Source organism: Myiozetetes cayanensis, unplaced genomic scaffold (genome assembly GCF_022539395.1).
Source record: "Myiozetetes cayanensis isolate MyiCay16 unplaced genomic scaffold, myiCay2020 scf3, whole genome shotgun sequence".
In the NCBI taxonomy this organism is placed as follows: domain Eukaryota; kingdom Metazoa; phylum Chordata; class Aves; order Passeriformes; family Tyrannidae; genus Myiozetetes; species Myiozetetes cayanensis.
In genome coordinates this window covers 7,287,471-7,311,447 of record NW_026087521.1, presented here as the reverse complement: position 1 = coordinate 7,311,447, position 23,977 = coordinate 7,287,471, and the positions used below count along the sequence as shown (strand labels likewise).

General features: G+C 42.0%; 1 protein-coding gene across 3 annotated transcripts in view; it reads left to right on the top strand.

The window, feature by feature from the left end:
* Positions 1-23,977, top strand: part of GRM3 (glutamate metabotropic receptor 3) — a 104,131-nt gene that overhangs the window by 45,770 nt on the left and 34,384 nt on the right. For all 3 annotated transcript variants that reach the window (XM_050324885.1, XM_050324886.1, XM_050324887.1), the window contains one exon: positions 13,999-14,599. In XM_050324885.1, coding sequence (XP_050180842.1) covers positions 14,132-14,599 — 468 coding nt within the window. In that variant the 5' untranslated portion in view covers positions 13,999-14,131. The remainder of the gene's footprint in view (positions 1-13,998; positions 14,600-23,977) is intronic.

Sequence of the window (23,977 nt, the reverse complement as noted above, 5' to 3'; positions counted from 1 at the left end):
AAGAGAGCATGACGGGGAATCCATCTTATCTAGACCATCTTACCCATCTTATCTAATCCATTTTAGCTTTGTTCTTGACATCTGCACGTGAACTAAGTGACTCTTTGTGGATTTCATCAATGTAGTCAATAGAGTGTAGCGTGTGAATCAGCCGAAAATAGAAAGGACCTGGGGGTTCTGGTGAACAAGCTGTCCCTGAGCCAGCATTGTGCCCTGGGGGCCAAGAAAGCCAATGGTATCCTGGGGTGCACTGGGAAGAGCATTGCCAGCAGGTCAAGGGAGGTGAGCCTGCCCCTCTACTCAGCCCTGGTGAGGCCACAGCTGGAGCTGCTGCGTCCAGTTCTGGATTCCTCAGCACAAGAGAGACATGAAACTCTTTTAGCAGGTTCACTGGAGGGCAACAAAGATTAGGGGACTGGAGCATCTCTCTTACAAGGACAGGCTGAAGGAGCTGGGCCTGTTTAGCCTTGCAATAGGACAAGAGGCAACAGCAAGAAAGTGACTCACAGGAAGTTCTACCTGAATCTTAGGAAGAATTCCTTTAGTGTCAGAGTGGTTGTGCATGGGAACAGATTGCACAGAGAGGTTGTGAAGTCTCCCTCGCTGGAGATATTTAAGAACTGGACAACCCTGCTTGAGCAGGAAGGTTGGACCAGATGACCCACTATGGTCCCTTCCAATCTGACTCATTCCATGATTCTGTAAGTCTGTGAAATTAACTTCATGCCAAAGTATCCTTTGGCTTTCTTGGTCTCATTGAGAATCCTAAATGAGAGTCTGAAGAGTCCACTCCATGCAGAAAATTTCATTGTTCCACTCTATAGACCCTGTTTGCTGTCATGGAGAAAAATAGATATAGTTGGGTGCAATTTATTTCATCCTGTTCCAACCTCTAAGATATATTAGATTAATCATGTCCTATAATTGACTAATCCAGGAGTAAAGCTGTGCTTTTGGCTTACATAACATTAGGGGAGGTTTAAAAGTTACAGCTTGGGACATTGCAAGGATAGAAGAGTTCTCAAAGCATGCCCTGGTCTTTTGAAGGCTGTTTTCCTAAGGAAATAGGGCTTATGCAATTTCATTAACTGTCAATTCCTATCAAGTTTGAATACTAGCCAGTTTCAACAAAATTGTAGAAAATACTGACCTTGGAGACATTAATCTGTTACAGGTTTCCTTTTGAGGTGGCTCAATAAAGGAATAAAGGAATGAAGAATGAGATTAAAACCCCAATGATAAAGAAAGGCTGAAGAGTGAACTCAGACACATAGCAGACATCAGAAACCCCCCTGGAGAAAACCACAGGCAAACAGACTTTCCATAAGGTCCTTTGCTCAGATGGGCTGAATCACTGTTGTAACCTATCTTACATCAGCTGGAAACTGTCAGATAATGTATCTGCCTTGGAAAAAGTAAAATGCCCTGGTCTCATGCAATGTCAGAAAGAAAACAGTCAAACAGCAACTCAAGTGTCACTTGAGGCTAGCCTGTGTTTGACAGACATCAGTGAAAGCTTGGCTCTGAATTCAGTAAACCCTGATTTCACACCTTGTGGCCTTGTTTTAGACAAGAAAGTTACAGGTAGGGCACCACCAAAATATTTAGTAGCTTATCCAAACCACTGAGAATGGATGGTCAGGATGACTGACCATCTCTGACATCATATTGTAGATGTCTGTTCTGCAACCTATTAGGACATACTGAGAACAGGCAGTCTGTGATAAATGTAGGCTGTTACTCAAGTGTTGTCCTCATTTTAATGCTGGAGAGATGCCACGGGATTTCCCATTTTAAATGTTGTCACCTGCTTTCGCAGGACTCCACTGTTTCCCATGTATATTTTTCATTTCTATGTGGAATAGAAAAGGCAGAGGATGTTGGCCACGCTGATTTTGCTTTCCTGAGAAAAAGGCAGCTGGGCCTGAGCCACGAAGGGAGTGTATTTCACTGCTTATTGCCAAACTGGGTGTGATAGTCCTAAAAAGCACATTTAATTAAAAACTTAGAGAACTGCACTTCTTTTTCTCCACAAACTGTCATGTAGCTTAAAGGTCTAGGATTTTGTCAAAGCTATAAAGCTATAAAGTGAATTTCAAAATTTCCCCTCAAATTCCTTCACATTTCCATGCTTGTTATCCTTCTGTAATTCCCCTCTTCCCAGGCAGAGTCAGTGAGATCCACAGAATTTGTCCCGAGGCTCAGCAATGCCCTGAGCTGATGAGCTACCGCTGGAGCAGAGCCACATCCAGGGCTGCTGTTTGTTTCCTGATTTTTCTCCTTGCTCAAAGACACCTCTGCACTTCATCAACTGTTAGTTCATCACCTGTTATGTAGGGCCCTTTGCCTCCCAGAGCCTTGGGGCTGACACATGGGTAACACCAAAGCCCTGGGAAGAACAGAGGATCTGCAGAGAGGGTTCTTCTCCATCATCTTCCTCTCTGTGAAACAAGCTGTGGGACTGGAAGAATATGCCCTCAAGGGGAGCGCAGCCTGGTTCACAATCTGGCATGTACAATTCCTAACCTACTTTTTTCTCATGCACCTGGTCTTGTGGTTTCTCAGCAAACATTTTTTAATCACTGCTTGACAGGAGAATTTGGGGCAATTATCACAGAATAACATTCATTGCGTGCCTGCTGCCATGTGGATGGCTCTGCTGGCCTTCCTGTGGTCAGTAGAAATGTTGGCAAACATGGAATTTCTCCCTGATCAAAGCCAGAAAGTGCAGGCAAACAATGAAATCCATACCTCTGGTTCAGTTTCATTAACAAATACAGCTAGTGACTCTTGGCTAGTTCTTGAATTCTTTAATGGGATTATTATTCATTCATGCTGGCTTCGGTGAAATTTAGGAAACAAGTATTAATCTTAGATTGCAATGAGAATTGTAATAACAAGAAAGCTTGTTATTACAAGGCACACAGGCCACACAGAAAGAACATCCAGCCCTGGCCCTCCCAAAATAAATCAGATCTAACTCTTCCCAGAGTGAGGCAGGAGTACATCCTACTGTGGACTGTACCTTCCAAGAAATAATAAACCTCTATACAAACATCCATGCAAAACATTTTTAACTCTTCCTTGACCAAAACTCTGTCTGTCTCCAGTAAGCAATGGAAGGAGCACAGTTAAGACCAGGATTCATCCTGCTTAGCTTTAGACTTTAAAGTTGCTGAAGTTAGGTTGTTTTCACCCTAAGCTCCTGCTTTCCACAGTGGAGGCAGCATCTCTAGAAAGCATTTTATCCCACCCAGGGGAGGAGTTGCCATTTGGAAGTTCCTATCTTCATCCATCCATTATAAAGGAAACTAAAGAGGGAACCTCACTTTAGATGTTTAAAATTCTAGGAATGGGGAGTCCACAACTTCCCTGGGCAACATGTTCCAGTGCCTCACCATCTCCACAGTGAAGAATTTCTTCGCTGTGTCTAATGTTAATCTGGTCCTTCTTCATTTAATGCCATTCCCCCTTGTCCTATCACTATATGCCCTTCTAAAAAGTTCTTCAGCTTTCTTGTAGATCTTTCATCTCAACTTATATAACACGTGGCCATATGTAAGAACATAGGACAAAGTTTGTACAGGTTTAGAAAGGTGTGAATTTGCTAGGAATCGTTGAGATTATTCAAACTGGTCTTTCTTCTTCTTTGTCATTATGTCTGAGATTTGGCACCACAGAGCAACCCCTTGCAAGAAGAGTCACAGACATGGAGTACACTTTATCCTGCAACTCAGCTGGGCCTTCATCTGACTCCAGGCACGCTGATGCAGAACAGCAGCATTGTCCAAGATACTCTTAAACAGGGCCTGTCTTTCCTTCCCTTCATTAGCAAGAAATTCCCCCCTTTCACTATCAGACCATGAAATATTCTGGCAGAGGTATTGAATACCAGGCTGGGTAGATTGCAAATTCAGTTCTGTGGCTGATCTGTGGGGAAATGCCATTTGCTGTCAGCACAGAAAAGAATAAAGACAAAGCCCGTGTTAGAGAAGGCTGTTTCCTGCACCATTAGGGGCAGAAGGTGCCACACCAGAGGAGGCAAGGTCCCCAGGGTGTCCTGAAACAATTGGTGAATGGAGCCACAATGGACCATCAAACTGTATGGCTTTACCCAGAACACAATCTCATCTCTTCTTTCATTATTTGTGCTAAGTACCTCTCTAAATTTTGAGTTAAGCAGTTGTTGCCATAGCAATGGCCATTTACAGTGAGAGAAGGCAGTGAATGTGTTGGGGGAGTGAGGTTCTGGCTCTTCACATAAAAATATATGTCTGCATGTGCATACACTGCTGGGGAGCTACATGGAAGGAGCCAAGCAAACACCAGACCTGAGGGGTGGACAGGTGGTATGGAATAAGGAGAAACTTGCTGCAGGCTGCAGTTGTTTTTTCCAGGATACACCTGCAAAGATCTGTTCTTAACAGGAACGAGTTTGAGTGGTAACTGACTTACATTTCAGTTCATAGCAGTAGAAGTCACTCCCTTGCTCACGACAAGGCATGTTTGTTACTGCCTTCATGAGATAAATCTTTGCAGAAACAGGAAAAATTTTCTTTCTCTGGTTTATTTTTATTAAAAATAACCCTTACTGCTAGCTCTTTAACAGGAAATGCTTTTCAGCAGTCTACTCCCACTGTTTATACAAGTTTATTTACCAGGGCACAGGCTGACAAAAAGTCAATAAATAATGCACGCATTGTATTACCTCACTTCAGGTCCACTTCTAATATTTTTTTGCACTCCTAGCAATAGCATTTCTAGTTGTTACAGCCAGACAGATTCAGAACTTCTGAGGGTTATTCCTTCACTTTATACCACCACTCTGCGGGGTGAGAAAACTTTACGAGCTTAAATACCTGCAGGTAGGGCAAGATCCTGCCCACATCCCTGAGCCTGTTTCCCCGAGGACTTTGGCAGAGACTAAATTTGGCTTATAAGTGGAGTTAGGTGTCACCTTGATCAGTAAGTGCAGGCAGTGCCTGAAGTTAAATGTTTTGGGAATTCTCTGCCTGAGAGCAAGATTTAGATCCCCATAGCACTAACTGATGCAGAAGAGCAGAAAGGTTGCATCACTGGCTGGGACCTGAATTCTGTCAAAGTCCCACATTGGACCAGTTGTTAATGGCCATTTTAAAGTCATAAATTCATAGCAGGTCATCCAAGTGTGAAAAACGTAGCCATAAATCCCCATGCTATACCTTGTCCCTGTGTGAACCCAGAGGGGTCACAGATCAGAATTAAACATTTCTGGGTTCCTGTAAGAGTACACCATTTAAGGTTTGAATTTGGGGCCCAAAAGAGAGACATAAATGTGAATATTTTTGAGGTGTATCTCTTTATTTGCTTGTTTCTCAGTAAATAGAAAGCACCAGCTCTTTCCCTTACCAGTGACATTACGTGCATCTAAGGGCACGCCTGGTGCATGGCAGGTCTGAGCGACTAAGGACACTATTTCCATCACACTTCCAGTGGTGCTTTCTGGCAGAGGTAAGGCAGTTCTCATACCTTTCTTTGCCAAATGGAAAAAAAAATGCAAAGAGGATCCATCAGTCAACAAACTCTATAGTATGGTTTCAGTAATTTGCTGATTTACAAAAGCTGCAAATCACGTTCTGTAAATTTTTAGAACACTCCAGTTCACATAAATAGCTGAGGAAAGCTTTTGTTTCCCGTAAACTTCTGTGACTTTTGCAATTAAAACTGTAAAGGCAGTAAGCACAATTCACAATCAATTATGTTTTATTAATGTTTTTTTAATACACGCCACAGCCCAGTAATCATGAAGCTGTTCAACAATGTTGTTCTAAAATCAGCTAATAGCAGGATGTAATTTGTGGCCGTCTCTCCTCACTTACAAAACACTTGCTCTGTTAATTGTGATTTCACACTCCGCTGAATGCTGTAGCCTGGAGGTAACATTCATGTGATGGAAGAGTTACCAGTCTGGGCTCTGGTGGGGGGGAGGGGAGAGGAAGGGATCATTTCAAGAGAGGCTACTGTTATTAAATACGCAATCCCTTTATGTTAAAAAAAAAAAATAAAACACTAATAAAAACAGCTAAGCAGTAAAAAGCTACAATCCACTGCTAAACAATTCTTTCCCTAAAACCTGAACACTCTTTCCATATTTTGATCCCTTGCTGTTGCTTTGTGTTATTACCAAGAACACAACAAAACCAGTGGCTAATAGGTGAGACACTGTCTATGCAATCAGGCACCTACCTTGACCGCATATTATAGATGCTTGGCGAACCAGTATCCCTAAAGCAATTGCCTACATTTCATTAGAAATATTTTTATGCCTTTGGGGGTCCCAGAGACACCTGGTGTATTTCTTAAACCAGAACAGGCAGGAGATTCTCCTGGGGGAGGTCAAAGGTGGCTAAAATGTTGCCATATGTTGGTGTGTAAATTAGGCAGATCAAATCTCATCAGTGAACGGTCAATGGTGATGAGCCGAGAGCTCAGCCCTGCACAGCCACGGGCAAAGCAACAGCTCCTGCACTGAAGTGCTTGCTTTGCATATGTCAGAGGGAGAAATACTGCCTTGATCGACAAATGAGAGGAGCCATTTTAACTTGGGAGATTTCCCACTGAGTGTTAGGCACTCCTGTGAGAAGCTGGGAGATACAGCTCAGACCAGACAGGGATGGGAGCATTCCAACCTGGGAAGGCTTACATTTGACGTATCCCTAAGTTGGGGCAGGGAGAAGGAGCCAAAGAAGGGGCGTTGCCCACTGCTGACCATCACCTTTGCTGTTCCAGTTTCTCCTGTCCTGACCAGTAATGTGGAGAGCACCAAGCCAGGTGCTGCTGCCTGGGAGTCTAGGCCAGGATTGCATCCCATCAGAGCAGACAGGGTGGCAGCAGAAATCATCCCACACAGAGACAGAGGAAAGAAAGGGTGCACACTCTGCTGCTCTGTGGGGCTGGTGTGACTCTGAAGCTGGCTGTGCTGGCAGCCAGATTGAGCTGCAGCAGAAGCCATAGTGAGAAAGGACTCTCTGCCCTCTACATATGCAGAGGCTCAGCCATATTTTGGCCATGTTGCTGCAATGTGAGGGAAACATCTTGGCAGGGGAGTGATGAGAGTGAAATCTGACAGCTCACGCTGATGCTATTTGAAGTGAGCCAAGAATGCCCAGGCAGAGCACCTCGGCTGGAGCACAGAGGGAGACTCACAGGGAGATCCAGCCTCAAGGAAAACCCTGCAGGTGTTGCAGAGAGCTGAGAAGAGATTAGAGGCACTAGGCAGAAATGATCTCTGTGAGGGCAGAAAAACCAGATGCTTAAGAATCAATTTAGAGGGAAAGGCTAAATACGTATCTAAAGACTAAATGCACAGATACTCCCTAGTGAGGCTATACTTTGGTTGGTGTTAATATCACTTAGTTAAGCCTCACTTGCATTAACCACAACTGTTAAATCTTCTCTTAGCTAAATGTTTCATCCCTCTGAATGCTTCATCACTCTGAAAACATCATGGTTCACTTTGGGCAAGACTACTCTGCACTTGTGCAGTTACCTCTCTCACCCAACTTTTAACATTGCTGACCTTGTCACCATGGTGACGTTATCCCCACATCACCTAGCAGGAATGATTGCTGTGACATCCACAGGTCACAGAAGCCAGCTGCTCCTTTGTCCTCAAAGTCTTTATACTCCCATTTTTCCTCTTCTACGTCTTTCTGGGACCACACATGGAGACTGAGACGAAAGTCGGCTAACACGCAATCAATAAGCAGGCAGCACTTGCCTGGTTGTTGCTGTCTCTGCTGGTGGGCTTTCAGCTGTCGCCAGTGCCTGGAAGAAACAAGCAGATGGACAAAAAGCAGTAGGATCCAGCTCACTCCAAAGAAGACAGACGGGAAGATGGTGAGACTCTCAAAGGTCTAACCCTGCATTACATCAAGATCATTACGCCACAAATTGTCCAGATGGCACAAAGCCTCAGGCCCATGGCTGGACTTCTCAATGCACTTGAATGTACTTATTGTCAAAGTATGGAGAAACTCTTAACGAGTTAGGAGCCTGCATGGCCTGACCCAGGTCTCCAGCTCTGGTGGTCTGCTCATTGTGGCTCCCTCTCCTGAGACCAAACTTGCTTTAGAAGGACTCAGCCAGTGCCAAATGCACTCATGCAATTTAACGAGTAACAAATGCCCATATTTCCACACCACATTAATGTCCAGTGATCTTCAGGGTCTCCTTGTTCCTCACCAGGCTAAATTAATACACCTACCTCTATTCTATAGAGATATTTAATATCCGGAAACTTAAGGAGTAGCACGTCAGAGACATCTGTTTTCCTGCGTGATTAATGTTTTAAATTCTCTGTTTTGAAACGGGATCATAGATCTCTGAGGAGAGGGCTGGGCATCTGTTGTATGTTGACACTGTAGAAAACATAAAGCATCCGTTGTTGATGCTAACACAGTACAAACTAACACAGTGTTCTGATTTTTTCTTCTTGTTCTAAAGTAACAGAGTAGAAGATTTTAAGACCAATGATCTACTTCTGCACTGACATATTATCTCTTGCTTTATATGTCTTTATATTGAAATTGCCCCTAAATTTTCAGGGCTTTTCAAACTCTTCTACAATATGCTAGGCATGGTATGAACTTGTCTGGCTTATAGTCTCATGCTGCTGTCAGTGGTAATTGTATTAATTAATGTTTTTCATGTATGGATTTCCAAGATGAAGTGAAGGGCACTAAATCACCCAATTGGAACGCCATTTTTGTCAAGTTTATGTGTCAGCACCTTATTAACATTTCATGAATGAACTTCTCCATTTCCACAGAGGAAATTTACTTGTCTTCCCTACCTTATCTTTTTGCGACTTTTTCCTGTTTTGTTTTGGTTTTTCCTTTACATCCTGATTTAAGCTATCAGATTTCATCCAGACAGAATCAGGATGTGAGCAATTTGTGAACCTGGCACATATCTGTCACCATAAGGCCTGGATTCCTTTATAAATATTTCTCTTCCAGAGGCGACGGCATCTCTTATTATAATTGGTAAGGAGACTCAAGCTTGTCTATCACTTTTTTCCAATGAAATAAGGAATCTTTCAGTGTAATTCTCATCAGGCATTAAGGTCAAGTTCCGGCAGAACACATATAAGCGTGATAAATGTGTTGGATGAGCAATGCTGCTGTGCAAGTTATCCATGATCTCTGAGAGAAAGAAATCATTGCATTTAGCTTCTTGTGTCAGTCTTGAAAGATGCACCAGAACGGTGGGCTGAAATTGGAATGGCTTTAGAAACCTGCTTCCCTAGGATAAAATTTGTAGGGTGTAGCAAGGGCTCAGGGAAAGATACTTTTCTGATGGGGTGACCTTGGAGAAAGATCTGTTGATGAAACAATAATCTTTAATGCTGTAAAATGCCACAGGAGCACAGGTGTGGGAACCTCTTCTTTGACCTTACAGTGAGCATGGTTCTCCTCCAAAGAAAGTTTACAAAGGATGGCAGGTTGATACCATGTTAACATATGGCTCCAGGCACCACAATATTACATTATAGTCCTGAGTACTGAAGTATAAACCCATGAGTGCCAGGGGGAGCCACCCACAATTAAGATTATGTTTAATCTTCTCCAGCACCAACATCTGCTTTTGTTGCATCCTTTGTCAGGAAGCTGTAGAAACAGATGAGCCCCACAAAATACTGAGAAGGGGAACAAATGTAGGGGAATTTAGGATATAGCACATGGTAAGGAAGAGAGAAAACCTCTCCAGAGTTTTAGCTCAGTAGATTGTCCCATTTGTTAGCTAATGGTGTTGAAAAATAGCTAGGAGATCTGAAGTGCCTCAGCTCTCAGTAAGGTTTCCTATTCCATCCTTATAAATGGAAAATTGAAAGTGAATGGCTGCTGGATGCTGAATTGCCAGTGCCAAGCACTGGTGATATGCTGGAAGGTATCAACAAAATTAGCATTGATGTATAAGCAATGATTTAGATTTGTAAGTCATCTGGCTAAATGAAAGATTCAACTGCAATTCTCTTTGGATTTTGGTACCTACTAGAAAAATAGACTGAAAACACATAGTATGATAAGAATTCATCTCTGAACCAACAGCACAGGTGGACCTACTCTGTGAGCTGCAGACACAAAGTCTGAAGAGGACCAAAGCTGTTATGTGAGTCTGGAAGACAGATTTAATTTTGGAGATGATATCAGTGGGATACTAAATGCAGAAACCCCAGACATCGTCTTTCTCATTCCAGTTTACTTTCACAGGAACAGAAATGCGCCAGTCCTTAGTAAATAAGCAAACTTACACCAAGAAATAGTAAATTTGTGTAATCAACTTTTTCACATGCACAGACATAGTCCTCCAAAACTGATGATTCAGACCTAGAGGGAATGGGATTTTCAATGAGAGCAGCACAGCTGCTGCTGTACACAAATAAGTGAGTTGCTTTTACTGAGGGAAGTGCTGACAGTGGTCCCCAAAGGCAGAGGTGGCTTTCCCCTGTGGACTTTTGATGGTGGAAAGAGAAGGGGCTTCGAAGTGTCAAATTAAGGTGTTTCACAAGCTGACTAAATTTCAGATAGTGTAGCTGGCAGAAATGCTCTGATTCAAACATGGAAACTTTTCTCCTTCAGCCTATTTATTTCTCATTTTGATATTTGGATCACTTCTACACCTGGACCCTACTTCTATTTCCACCAAAGTATATAGGGCTGGAATGTACATATTTTTAATATTAAAAGAACAGTTAAAACAACACAACTCTGCCTGTAGCTGATGTTAAAACTTTAAACATAAATGAAAAATTAAAGAATTGCAGCTTGATCAACAGGTGCTTCTTTTTGAAATGTCCCAGGGTACTGCAAAACTGAATTGGAGTGGTCACTATAGTGAAATCACTTCTGATAGGAAATGGCAAGTGGTACCTTCACCATGTTTAAGGGAAGGAATATGGGCTGTGTCAGCTCAGAATAGGTATGAAATATTTCTATATATATTTGTGAGTTATGCAAGGTGCAGAGAAAACATGTAGGAGGTGCATGCAAGAGAGAGCAGCAGAGGAACTGAGCTCCTAGCCCATCTTTGTGATCTGCTTTAAAATAGTCTCCCTTCTTCACATCAAGCTGTCTGTTCAGTGTCACCATGGTGATGCTGCTCACTGGCCACCCAAATATGCCTCATAGTTTCCTTCAGGAGTCCTGGCACTGAGAAATCCTGGACAGATCCCTCCCTCATAGCCCAAAGGGGAAACCTCTCCTGACAAATCAGCCTTTTCATTAATGCCTTCACTCCCCAACCTCTGCTCAGCATCCCCGGTCCTTGGCAGGACACTGCAATGCCACTACACAGCAAGCAGTGCACAGGCTACCAAGGCAGAAGGAGAGAAACACATTTCATACCCTAAGCTGTGTTTTTGTCAACTGTCTCCCATTCATAAGCACAGTATTTGAACACAGAAAATAGAATTATCTTGTTTTCCTGGGAAGCAGTACTCTATGTCCGTGGTGTCTCCCTACAGTCTCAAAGCCCCTGTGAAAAGAGCTTCACAGGCACTGCCTTGTGAGGAGGGAAAGACAATTGGTGTAGGTAGGCGGCTGCCACCCATGGGCATCCCTTACCAAGCAGTGTCCCTCTATTCCCAGACAGACAGAGCAGTAACATGAGGATGAGTCTTCTGTGTACTCCAACTCAGGTGGGGTACCCACCATCTCCTCCTTTCGTATCCCTGGACACTTTCAGGCCAGTGTCGTCAACACAAAGTGACAGGGAATAAACAGTGTAATGGTCATGCCTATTCCAAATCCTTGCCTTCTCTGATTGTCCCTTGACTTCTGCAGGGCCTGATCCTTTGCTGTGCCATCACTGATTGCAGTTTCTCTCACTAGTAGCACTGTAACAAGTGCTCAAGTGATAGAAATAGAAAGCCTTTGTGCTCTTTGCAGGGGAAATCACTTCTCTATGTGCAGTGCTGAAATAATTTTTCCTACCTTTTTAACCTTGCTGATGTATCAGTCACACAGAGTCCTGAGACAGAGGAGATGGAAGGTGAAGGGTGATGCCATTTGCAGAAACCAGCTCCTATGAAGGAGTCAAGGGGATGAGAACATTCTCCCTGCTGTTTAGGGTAAATCCACTGTAGCTCTGTCCCAGGTTAGTTTCAGAAAACCTTATAGAGAACCCCATTTACAACCCTTTCCTTTGGGTAACTCAGTTGTTCCTGGTAGCATTGAAGGGCTGTTGAAAGCAGTTTGTTTTAATATGACTTCATAAAAGACTGTCATAAAAACCAGAAGGAGCAGTGGGAAACAACAGGTGTTTATTGTTTAGGTATCAGAGGAGCACTGGAAAAGATCAAAGTTTGATTCTTGGCTGTGCTGATGACCTTAAGTAAATCACTCAGGAACAGGCTTGGAAAAGACACCAGCTTGTTTAGGAAGTTTTTCAGAGTCAATGCCTCAGTGGGAACCAGGGGGTTCAGGGCATGGTTGAAAGCACGTTCTTCGATTCCTAAAGGGAAACAGAGACCTTTCCAAAGTTTGATAGTGATTGTGAGTGCCGAGTGAATCGTAATCTGAATTGAGAACCTTCAGAGAATTTTATTTCATCTTTCTGTGTCTCTTTTTCCCCCAAGTGTAAAACAGGTAAAACAAATATTTTTCCAGTGTTATAAGGATAAATGTGTGAATATTTGCTGAGACACCGTTACAGCAGAAACCACAGAAGTAAAAAAGATGGATATTGCATTAAAAAAAATCCCAAGTCCTGTTTTTATCCAAATGGTGGATTAGTGATGAAAACAATGGAAATCAGTTCAACTGAATTATTAACAACACAGCCATTTATGTCACAAATGCCACCTTTTTGTCTGATAATGATTTCCAGTGGGCAGTATCAACATTTTAGATGCCCTGTATACACTTGAATAATATTTAGTAAATTATAGTACTAAGTCTGATACAGAATGTACTGATGAACACGGTCAACATCATTACTTCTCATAAAGTTACCAGAAAATATATTTTCTGGACCTGTTTAATAAACCACAGGTGATAAGCAAACTAGCTTCTCATCACTTACAGGGAAGGAAGCTTGTTTTCCATTGACACATCACTAAATTCTGCTGAGACAGTCTGCAGTTCAGACTAGTTTGATAGCAGAGAGAGACCTTTAATGGTGCATCTGACCCATTACTGATTTATGAGAGAAAAATGTTGGAATAAATATGAATAAAAAGCTATCCTTTCACACCATTTGGTACAGCAACATGGAAATTGTACCAGGGTAAACAGCTGCCTTGCAATAAACATGTTCAGCCATTAGTCAGTGTTAAATCTTAATTGTTGCTTATTTCAATTTCTTTGTGCTAAGTGTTTCTAAATTATAAATAACCCTGCAACTCTAATAATAGTACATCCTCTGTTAAGGAAAAAGTAAGTACAGAACTGAATTATTGAAGTGATCTATTTAACTATTACCACACAATTTATCTCAGGATTGGGAGATCAAGGCAGCCACTTTGACATATTTGAAGAGATATTGGCAAGGAGTCTATGGACAAGTCATGCACCTGTGTTGTATAAATAGACTTTGCGTATGTGTGTTTATTTACAAAATTGTTACAGCATTATCTTCACTCTGAGGCTTGATTTTTCTCCTTTTAAGGTAATTGGCAAACTGTCCTGACCTTAGTGAGAGTAAAATCATATCCTAAGTACATACATCACTGCTGTGTCCTCCCTTTGATCCAAGCACCAAACTGTGATTAACATTAAAGAGAGCAAGTCCGACCATAGGCATTTTCATGCTCTGAGCAAGCACCAAACACAAGACTCCTCCTTGTCGTGTCTCTTCTTTTTCTCTTTCATGTCTCTCTTATTTATTTATGTATTTACCTTAATTTACTTGCAAGAGAGTCTTTTTTGCCTTAAGGAGGGGTGGTTTCATGATTAAGGCATCTCACATCTTCATGTCTCCTTTTGCCTTTTCTAATTCCTTCTATCTCTTCTTTAGAGGTCCAGTGGAAAGACTTGGCTTGTTCTTCACTGGCTTGTGGGACAGCACTTTATATTTGGCAATGGATCAGAAGGACTGAAGAGCACTTTTGCTCCCACCAGTGTTTCTTGGAGCTGCTAAAACAGGACCGATGAAGATGCTGACCAGACTCCAAGTCCTTGCGCTAGCTTTTTTTTCCAAAGGAGTTTTCCTTTCCCTAAGTGACCACAGCTTTGTAAGGAAGGAAATTAAGATAGAAGGAGACCTGGTCTTAGGTGGTTTATTTCCAATCAAGGAGAAAGGCACTGGGATAGAAGAATGTGGGAGAATCAATGAAGACCGAGGCATCCAGCGCTTGGAGGCCATGCTGTTTGCTATTGATGAAATCAACAAGGACAACTACTTGCTTCCGGGAATTAAGCTTGGAGTTCACATCTTGGACACGTGTTCCAGGGATACATATGCCTTAGAACAGTCTTTGGAGTTTGTCAGGGCATCTTTGACTAAAGTAGATGAAACAGAGTATATGTGCCCTGACGGCTCGTATGCCATCCAGGAGAATTTGCCATTGCTCATTGCAGGAGTCATAGGCGGTTCCTATAGCAGCGTCTCCATACAGGTAAGTCACAGGAGCGCCATCAGGTGAGAGCTGTTCATCTGCAGTTCCAGTGAGAGAACCACTGCTTATGTAAGTTTGTCAATAAAGCAAGTCTAAGTTTGGTCACTTTACCCTGGGGGTCAATCTAGCATATGATTTTTGCTGAATTTGTATTAGTTTGACTCACTCTTCAAAACACCTGCTGTAGTTTAAACCTCTGGCAGCTGTCCACTTCCTCTAGCTGTGGGCATCCTGAGGGCATCCGAAGTTTCCATAAGTCTTAGTATTTATTTTGAACTCTGCATTTCTTAAAACTTTTAAAGCTCTAAGTGCAGATCTCTGCTTTCACATCAATCATAAGTGATACCTCTTATGTTTCTGAATGTATGTGTGCCCGCCATGCTGCATGAATGCAACAGTTGTCATTTAAACAATATAGGTTTGAAATAAAAGAATAAATCCTTATCTTACTTCCATTCACTAGTGGGGTTCCCCAAGGCTCGGTTCTGGGACTAGCCCTGTTTAATATCTTTATTGTTAGTCTGGATCGAGGACATTCTCAGTAAGTTTGTGGATGACAATAAGGTGGGCGAGAATGTTGATCTGCTGAAGGGCAGGAAGGTTCTGCTGCGGTATCTGGACAGGCTGGATCAGTGAATTGAGGTCAGTGGTATGAGGTTCGACAAGGCCAAGTGCTGGGTCCTGCGCTTGGGTCACAACAACCCCCAGTAGCACTACAAGCTTCAGCAGAGTGGGTAGAAAGCTGCCTGGAGGAAAAGGAACAGGGGGTACTGTTCAACAACCTGTGGAACATGACCCAGCACGTGCCCAGCTGGCCAAGAAGGAAAATGGCATCAGTGTAGTTAGAGCTGAGGAAATGGCAAAGATATTGGCCATTCCCTCCCAGTAACCCTGAGGGAGTCAGGCCACACTTCCAAAGTGTCCTGTGGCCTCTTGCACAACATCTGTCAATCTGTCCCTTTGAAACCAGTCTCTGGCGATTACTGATCTAAGAATAAATCCATATCTAAGGCAGTAGACTGGATACAGAGCACATTGAATGTAATAATACAGTGTATATAGAAGTTTCATATTCCAAAATCTTTGGTTTGGAGCAGCTGTCCAATGGAAATTGGAAGTCTTGATAAGAGAGTTTCTCATTCAGTACATGTAAAAATGGCAGTGTAGGTGTATGCCTATCTGTATGTCGTTCCATTTTTTCAAAACCTATGAAGGATGATGAAACAATAGTTATAGTTACTAATACTCTATGATCTGTACAGCTTCCCTGTAGTTGCCAATAGTTGTTCAAACAAAAGATCTGTAACACAGTTCTTCAGAAAGATAAAAAAATTAGTTTCACAAATCTTTCAACATGTCATTGAGCATTTTCCAACTAGAAAAGAAGTATTCAGTTGCTTATTTTCCCTTGGCATAGATTGTGTTGGCCCTCCTTCAGTCTCTCTTTTCTAGCTTTCCCTTAGATTTCACACTATCTAGAAATGATGTAATTAAGCCATTCACTCCTGCTGCTCGTCCTGTTAAGTTAGCCAGTCACAACTTCTATTTCACAAGAAAATCCTCGTCAGGAATAATAGACGTTGAAGAGTCAAGCCTGAAGTTGTAAGGACTTTGAAGCATTAATGCCAGGCATTTTGGTGCCACGCCAGAAGAAGAAACTACCCAATTTCAAAACCACTCACCTGTGCAGAGTAGCTCCAGTAACAACTGTAATTGCACCACTGCTGAAAGTCAAAATACTTCATCAGGTGTGTGTACAAGGCTCAACATCTTCATTCCCTGTGTTTTCAAGCAGCACTGGGGATGCTGGATGCTTCCAGATGTAGCCCTGTCAAACATTTCTCTTTTCCTCAGAGCTGTAAACATCATAGAGTCCACAATGCAGTTTTTTAGCCTTAAAATAAAACATGCTGAGTTATTCATACAAAAATTATTTCTGTTTTTTTCTTTCCTTCTGTGAATTTTTCTTTATATTTCAATACATTTTCTTCCCCTTCTGTCACCCTCCCTCTCCTGTTTTTTTGTCTGGACAGCTGTCTGCCAAATCACTTCATGATGCTCCTGCTGTCAGATTTCTACTTCTTTCATTATCCTTCCACTAAGGAAAAAAGAATTTGCTGGTAAATCAGCAATGAACACCTTCCCCACTGAGTCAGTATGTGCGATAGGCACTTTTTGCAGAGTCTAAAAACAACAAGAGAATGCAGAATGCTTAATTATTTTCTGGTCAGACTAGGCTATTATCATTAATGATGATCTGGATAATTAGTTTTTAGATGTTGTGTTTAAATTAGCAGTGAGCCCAATCTGTACAGCATTTGATCTCTCAAAACTCAAGCCTGGATTTTCAATCAATGGAAAACTCATGATGAAAAAAAGCAAAAAAAAAAAAAAGGAAAAAAACCCCAAACAACCCTCTTTTCATGAAATAAAATTCTTATTTGAGCTGAATCTGGGATCAGGAGGAGAATGCTTCAAAATTTGGAGGGTTTTCTTTTGGGTTCATGGCTTTTCATCTGATGCAGGTTATCCACTCTTTCCTAGTTTACAACAGAAATTTCAAACATTTTTCTTGGAGATGTTCAATGACATTTTAAAAAGGATAAAAGAAAAACAGTGTTCATTTGCAGAGGAGCACCTGCATAGCCAATCCCCATGCCATATTTAAAATACTTAGGTCAGTTCTTGTCAGGAATATGCTTGTGGAAGCAGGAATGCAATTATTCAAGTGCTGTATTTGTTCTTCTCTGTTTCTGAAAACTGGATTCATCTTCTGAAAATGAAGACTGGGGTCCATTCCCTGCAGTTATCTCTTAGAAAACTTAAGATATTAATTTAGTTGGGCTGGGCTTTGATTTTCCATATCCACTCTATTCAGGTGTATGTAAATATTTTTTTATGCTACCAGCTCACAAGACCTCCAGATTACAGTCATGAAAGTTATTTCCAAGTTAGAGACTCATCCGGTAAAAATGGCAGAATAGAAACCAGTGCCCAGCTGTCTTCTCTTCAGTTCCTCACTGTGTCTCAAGTAAACTCTAAGAAAACCATTGGAGAAGGTTTAACAGTACATTACCGCTATCACAAAAGTTAAAGCCACTCCTAAGTGAGTGACCATCTGGCATGAAATTCAGAGTATGTACTCATTTACTGGCAGTCTTTTCCTGGCTGTCATTTCTGCTTAGCCACAAAAGTCTGCCAAAGACTCATGGAGCCTGAAAGCTAATCACATCCATTTCCTTCCTCCAAGGATAAACCATCTTTCAAACAGAGTCTTAACGATAGCTTGTGACTTCCATAACCACTGAAAGTAGTGCAAAATCCTTAGAAGAACTACATGCAAAGAAAAAACCCCAGAACATATGGGGCTCTGTCCCACTGTGCGTGGACCCAGCAGGGATACTGGCAGGAGAAAAATGCAGGGGGCTGCAGGGATTTCACCAGGAACCTCAGTTCACACACACCATTTGTGCTCTGCTTATGGAGGAGCTTTGCATTCAACTGTGAAACAACAGCCTCTCCTGATTTTGTGCTTGAAAACTAAGCCAAATCCTTATTAAAAGATCTACTCTGTGAGACGGACCACCTACGACCAGCGTTTAAGCCACACATGCCCTTGCCAACTTCCATGTGTCTCCTTTAAACTCTCTCCCTCCTTTCTCTTTGTTGTGCCTCTCTCTCTGCTACCTCTCAGCCAGATCCTTGCTGTTTGTTCCTCTCTTTGTTTCTTCTATTCCACATTCAGAAACTGAACAGCCACTAGGTTGCGATTTGCAAAGTGCCCAAAGAGCACTGGATATTTCTTTCCTAGAGATTTCAAAGGAATGAGGGTACCTCCCTCTGGCTGGCTTCTTTGAAAAGCCCACTGTAACTGACTCCTTTGTAGTCTTTTTGGTTTGGGCTTGGGATTTATTTTTCTCTTCAGAATGACCATTTTCTCTTTTTGCCAAGGGGAAATTATACGGTTTTACAGGGATGGGTAAGTAACCCCTGAGGTCACATGTACGAAGGAAGAAGCCCTACCAAAGAGTGATAGACTTATGAAGATTTGAAAAGACCTCTAAGATCATCAACTCCAGTCATTAACCCAGGACTACCACTAAATCATCTACAGATTTTTTTAACATTTCCAGGGATGTTGATTCCACTACCTGGCCACCCTTTCAGTGATGAAATTTTTCATAATGTCTAATATAAACCTCCCCTGGCACAACTTGAGGCCCTTTCCTTTTGTCCTATCACTTGTTACCTGAGAGAAGAAAACAAACCCCAGCCATCTACAACCTCCTTTCAGGTAATTGTAGTGAGCAGTCAAGTGTTCCAAGGATGTAACTACAAGAGAAAGTAGACAGAAAGAAGAACTATCTAAGGACATCTGAACTTCACCTACACTCATTCTACCCCTTCTGACTAGGACTTACACATCAGTTAATGAGTCTCAAATAACCATGTTTATCAATGATAGCTTTTTAAACTTCAGAAACAATTTCTGAAATTGCTTTCAGAACCATCAGTCCCAGTTTTAGTATTTTTTCTGATCGTTTGTAAATGTGGCATGAGTCACTCACAATCAGGTTTAGGAAGTCTCTGAGAACAGTTGCACTCCTCATGCAAAGCAAAGTCTTCCACACAGGTCCCTTCTCAAGGTGCCAGCTTAGTGCTCAGCACTCAGCTTACTTCAACAGTTAATGCTGTGTGGAGGCAGACTGCATATGTGACAGCTCACTGTGCCATCCCCTGCAGGAAAATAAGGAAAAAAGATTTCCAAAAAAATTCTTCTCTGAAAGCACATTTTTCTGCATACCCTCCCTGGTTTACTTTTTATTATACAGGACAGACATGCATATAAGAAGAAATTCCCAGTTCCTCTGCAGAAATTGTAGATGTTATTGTGACAGTATTCCTTATTACTGATGTTCATTTTGCAGATGCAATTATTTCACAGTTTAAACACTGATTCTCTGTGTGTGACAGCTATAGAGTCTGCTGCAAATATTTAGCTGTATTTTTCCCAGCTTCATTGCCTAAATTTCCAGAAGAGCAAAGCTAAAAACAGTGCTGCCCTCTTCCCTTTCCTTGCTAACAGAAAGTGCCAGATAATTTCTATTTGTTTGATAGTGAATTATCTTCATCTGAGTTACCTTTTGGAAGGAATTTTGTTAAGGAACATTACTTATGAACTAGGAGACTTAATACCAAAGAGTGAGAAAGCTGATGAAAATCACTGCTTCAGTCCTACAATGTGCACAAGACAGGCTGGGACTCCTAAATAACCTCACTGCATCTGGGTTAGTTCCTTGCAACTGATCTTTTGTTGATTTAAAGAACTAGGATATTGGCATTCCAAATGAACTCCTGGGGCCAGAGCTTGAAGTTCAGCTGAAGCCAGGTGGGTGTTTTCTGCTGTAGGTCATGTCACAGCCCCTGTGACACTGCTTTTCATAGTGCTTGTTATAATATCCCAGACACAGCACCCACAGCTTTAAATAGGCTATGGAGAGGTGATGTTCTACCACAATAAAGGTTTTTCAATTCTGGAATCAGCTTAAGGTCCTAATTTCCCTTTGAAAACAAATCAGAATTTGAAGTGATTCTTTTTTTATGGAGGGGGTGTCTGAGCTGAGCATCTGCATTTGCATCACTGAACTCTCTCCCTCCCAAATACTCCCAAACTACATTAGTATGTCAGAAGGGCCCAGAATGAGTCACACTGGGTCATACTGTCCCCAGGCAGGAGCCATGCCTTTGAACCAACTAAATCCCAAGAAAACAGGGAAAGCTATGGTGGAGCCCAACTCTTCAGTATTTCTCAAATTTATTGCCAGTGATGCAATCTGGCAGCACAGCAGGTTCACAGGTTGCTGGGCTTTGTCTGCAGAAACATAACCAGTAGATAGATGGAATTATTTCTATTTATTCTCATTGGACCACACCTAGAATACTATGTCCAACTTTGGGCCCCTCAATAAAAAAAAGATTCAATAAATATGGATATGATCATGGGGAGGAGAATCTGGAGCACATGCCCTACAAGATGAAATTGGGGGAACTGACTGTGTCTAGCCTGGAGGAGAGAAGGTTTGGTGGCAATCTGGTATGAGCTTTTCAGTATGTACGGGTTCAGTCTCAGGAACACAAAGCAAAAGCTTTTGCTGACATGATGCATGACAAGAGGACAGAAAAAAAAGTTATTAATTGAAAGAAGGGAGATTCTAACTTGAAGAAAAATGTACAAATCAGGAGTTGGGATCATGGGGAGGCTGCACAGGCCAATGGAGGCAGTTGACTGGAGAGATACCTCATTTTGCCTTTACATTAGGTTTATGCCCACCACTTATCACACACCCACATCCCAGCCCATTCAGAAGCAGTGTTTCTTTTCTCCCTTTTGAAAATGGCGCTTTCTGACAAGATTTTGGTATCTTTTTGGGTTTAAGAAACAAGAAGAATTTAAATAAGAAAAAACCCCTGTATTATTTATCGGAATGAATGCTTTCGCTGTAGTTTGACTCCCACTGCCCAAATAATGACAAAAAGCCTACAATGTAGATTACCATCACTTAGGAACTAGATACAACATACACTGGCAGCGGTACATGTATTTCCTAAGCAAGAGCTCAGCCCCTGTGTTATAGTAATGATCTAGACATTAGGAAATCTCTGGGAAATGGCTTTGCCATGGTCTTGCTGTGGGAATCCAGACAATAAACTTATCCCCAAAAATAGAAATACTTTCTCAGGAGACCAAAGGCAGCCACGGAATCTCCATAAGGACAGATTGCAGCTCAGAGAGGGAGGGATTTCTCCAGTTTCTCCATAGAGACAAACCTCCTTTACCTCAATCCTGTTCTGCTGCACAGATTAATTTATTGTCTGTTCAAAACTGGCACAGGAGCTCTTGCCTGTCTCAAAGGAGCTCTATGAAATTAAGTTCATTAAGCCGTACTAAGTCCCTTGAGATTCTCGCATGGTTAAATTTCAGGAGGGTAGAGAGCACTGTCATCCAACAAGGGGCCTCCTCTGTCCAACAAATGTGCGATAAACACTTGTGTGTTGTGTTGAAGAAACCCAATCTGTTCTAGCACTTCTGAGATTTAACTTTTTTTCCTAAATGTTTCCTGTGTTCTTCAGTCTCATACACATTAAAACAATCCATGTAGCAGTCCCTGGGCCATCAAAAAGGAAAATTTTAATAAAAAACCATCATAATAAATCCTACTGCCATCAAAAAAAGGTCCTATGAACATTAGGCAAAATGTCAGTGAGATTCAATAAATCATAAGACAGACCAAGACTACTAAGGCAGAGGGGTGTTACCTTTCTGTCCCCATTTACCAGCAAGATTCTTGAATGGTCAGGAATACACTCAGAAACCAGGTTCATGTGTTTGATAGCTGTACCTAATTCATGGCTCCTTGCAGGTGCTTATTATGAAGCCATTTTCAGTGTTATAAACAAGACTGGCAATTTCCCACAGGCATTTATCCTGTCCCTGGTGCTCAAAGAGGTAGAATTGACTGATGTGACTCCAATGCTGGGAGAGGGATATCAGTATCCCCTGGCACTGCCCTGGCCACTCCATTTGCAGGATTTGCTGGGGCAGTATGTCCCTGTGGAGGGACGTGGCTCACACTGGACTCCTCCTGTGCTCATGTTGGGCAGCGAATCACCCACCATCCCAGCAGCTGGGTGAGAGCCAGTTTTGCCTGGGAGTTGGACACTTTAGCACAGGACAGTGGCTACACCAATAAACCCAGCAATGTGAGGGCAAATAAAGGTTTCCCATCACGGCGAATGCTGAATATGTTGACACGCTTTGTTCACAGCAAGCTGTGCAAAGTGACTGTTCCGGTTTGCAGATGCGGAACATCCAGCCTTGTTTTCAAAGGTATCTGAAAAACCCACTAGTTTTGACAGTAAAAAAACCGTTAAGTGCCAACATATGGATTTCAGGCACTAATTGCATGCACCATGACTTGATTAAATTGCTGCCTGGAGCTTTGCCAAAATAGATTATTTCACTTAGCGATTGCCGGATGTGCACTGCAGTTTTGAAGCTGTGGCACACGTCCCAAGGCAGCATGGAGCTACGGTGGAGGTGTGCCTCAAGTGATGCAACCTCAGTGCACATAACTCTGGTTTACACTGTCCTCTACTGCACTGAATCTACTACACAAAGTCTTAGATATCAGCTCCTCTCCAGAACATGTTACCTGGGCTCTTATCTAGTTGGTTGCTTAATCAGGATATCATTTTCAGGATCAGATATTCAGATCAGGATGGAAATGTCTGGAAAAAGGGACTGTTCTGAAACCAATTACATCAGCCAAGTTCCTGAGGCTTGAGCTCTTTTGGAAAATTAGTCTCTAAAATCAAGAAACTACAACATTGCATGAAATCCCCAGCTCGAGAATTTCGAAAAGAGCGTCCTGATCTGAATTAATAACAGATACAACTTTACTGAACTCCATGAGCAGTCACAGTTCTCAGGGATGATTGGGTCACTATCCTCTGTAATTAATTATATTATATATTATATTTTATAATGTTTAGTCTACGAGAAACATACGTCTGGACAGCCTTACAGTGAAGAGCATTACAGCAAACAGCTGTAAACACACAAAAACTTTCTTCTCCCCAGAGCACAGGCATCAGAATTGCAGCTGTTTGCAGGGACCCTAGAATTATGGTGACCTCAAAGGCTGGAAGCCCCTGTGTAAACTGGAAGTGTAGTTCTGTTCGCCTGTGTATGGATGCTTTTGCAGCTTAAACTAAAAGAGAAACAAAACAACAACAAAAATAACCACAGAAACAAACAATAAAGAAGCTGCTATATCTGTTGGGAGCATCTTTCTGTGAGCTGAAGGCTTGTCTATGCACTGAAAAGCATTGCTTGAGCTGGAAAATGGACTTCTTTAGCCACTTTGAGGGGAAAAATGCAAAATGATATGTGTGCCTATCCTCATTATGGTTTAGCTAAAATAAAATAATTTCTGCTAGAATAAACTGAGACAAGAATAGCAATTCCAGCCCACACGGTTCTGAGAGAGATGTTCCATAATAGCTACACAGAGGACATTCTTATCACCAAATCATAGTGCTCTTGTTGAGAGAGGACATGTGAACCAAATCATGTGGATGTGTCACCATATAGTCAAGATAAAAAGCCACACAGACTCAACAATTCTCAAAGCATCCATTGTACCTTGGTGACAAAACAAGCCTCTCTGCCCATCCTGTTGCTTTAAAGCTGTTCATTTACATCACCACGATGGAAATTAAATCCCACACTTCCAGTATAAGGCAGTTTAAGGTGTGTTACCATCTAGCAGGGAGGTTAAGGACACATTGGCAGCTTTCTGAGGGACAGTAACTTGT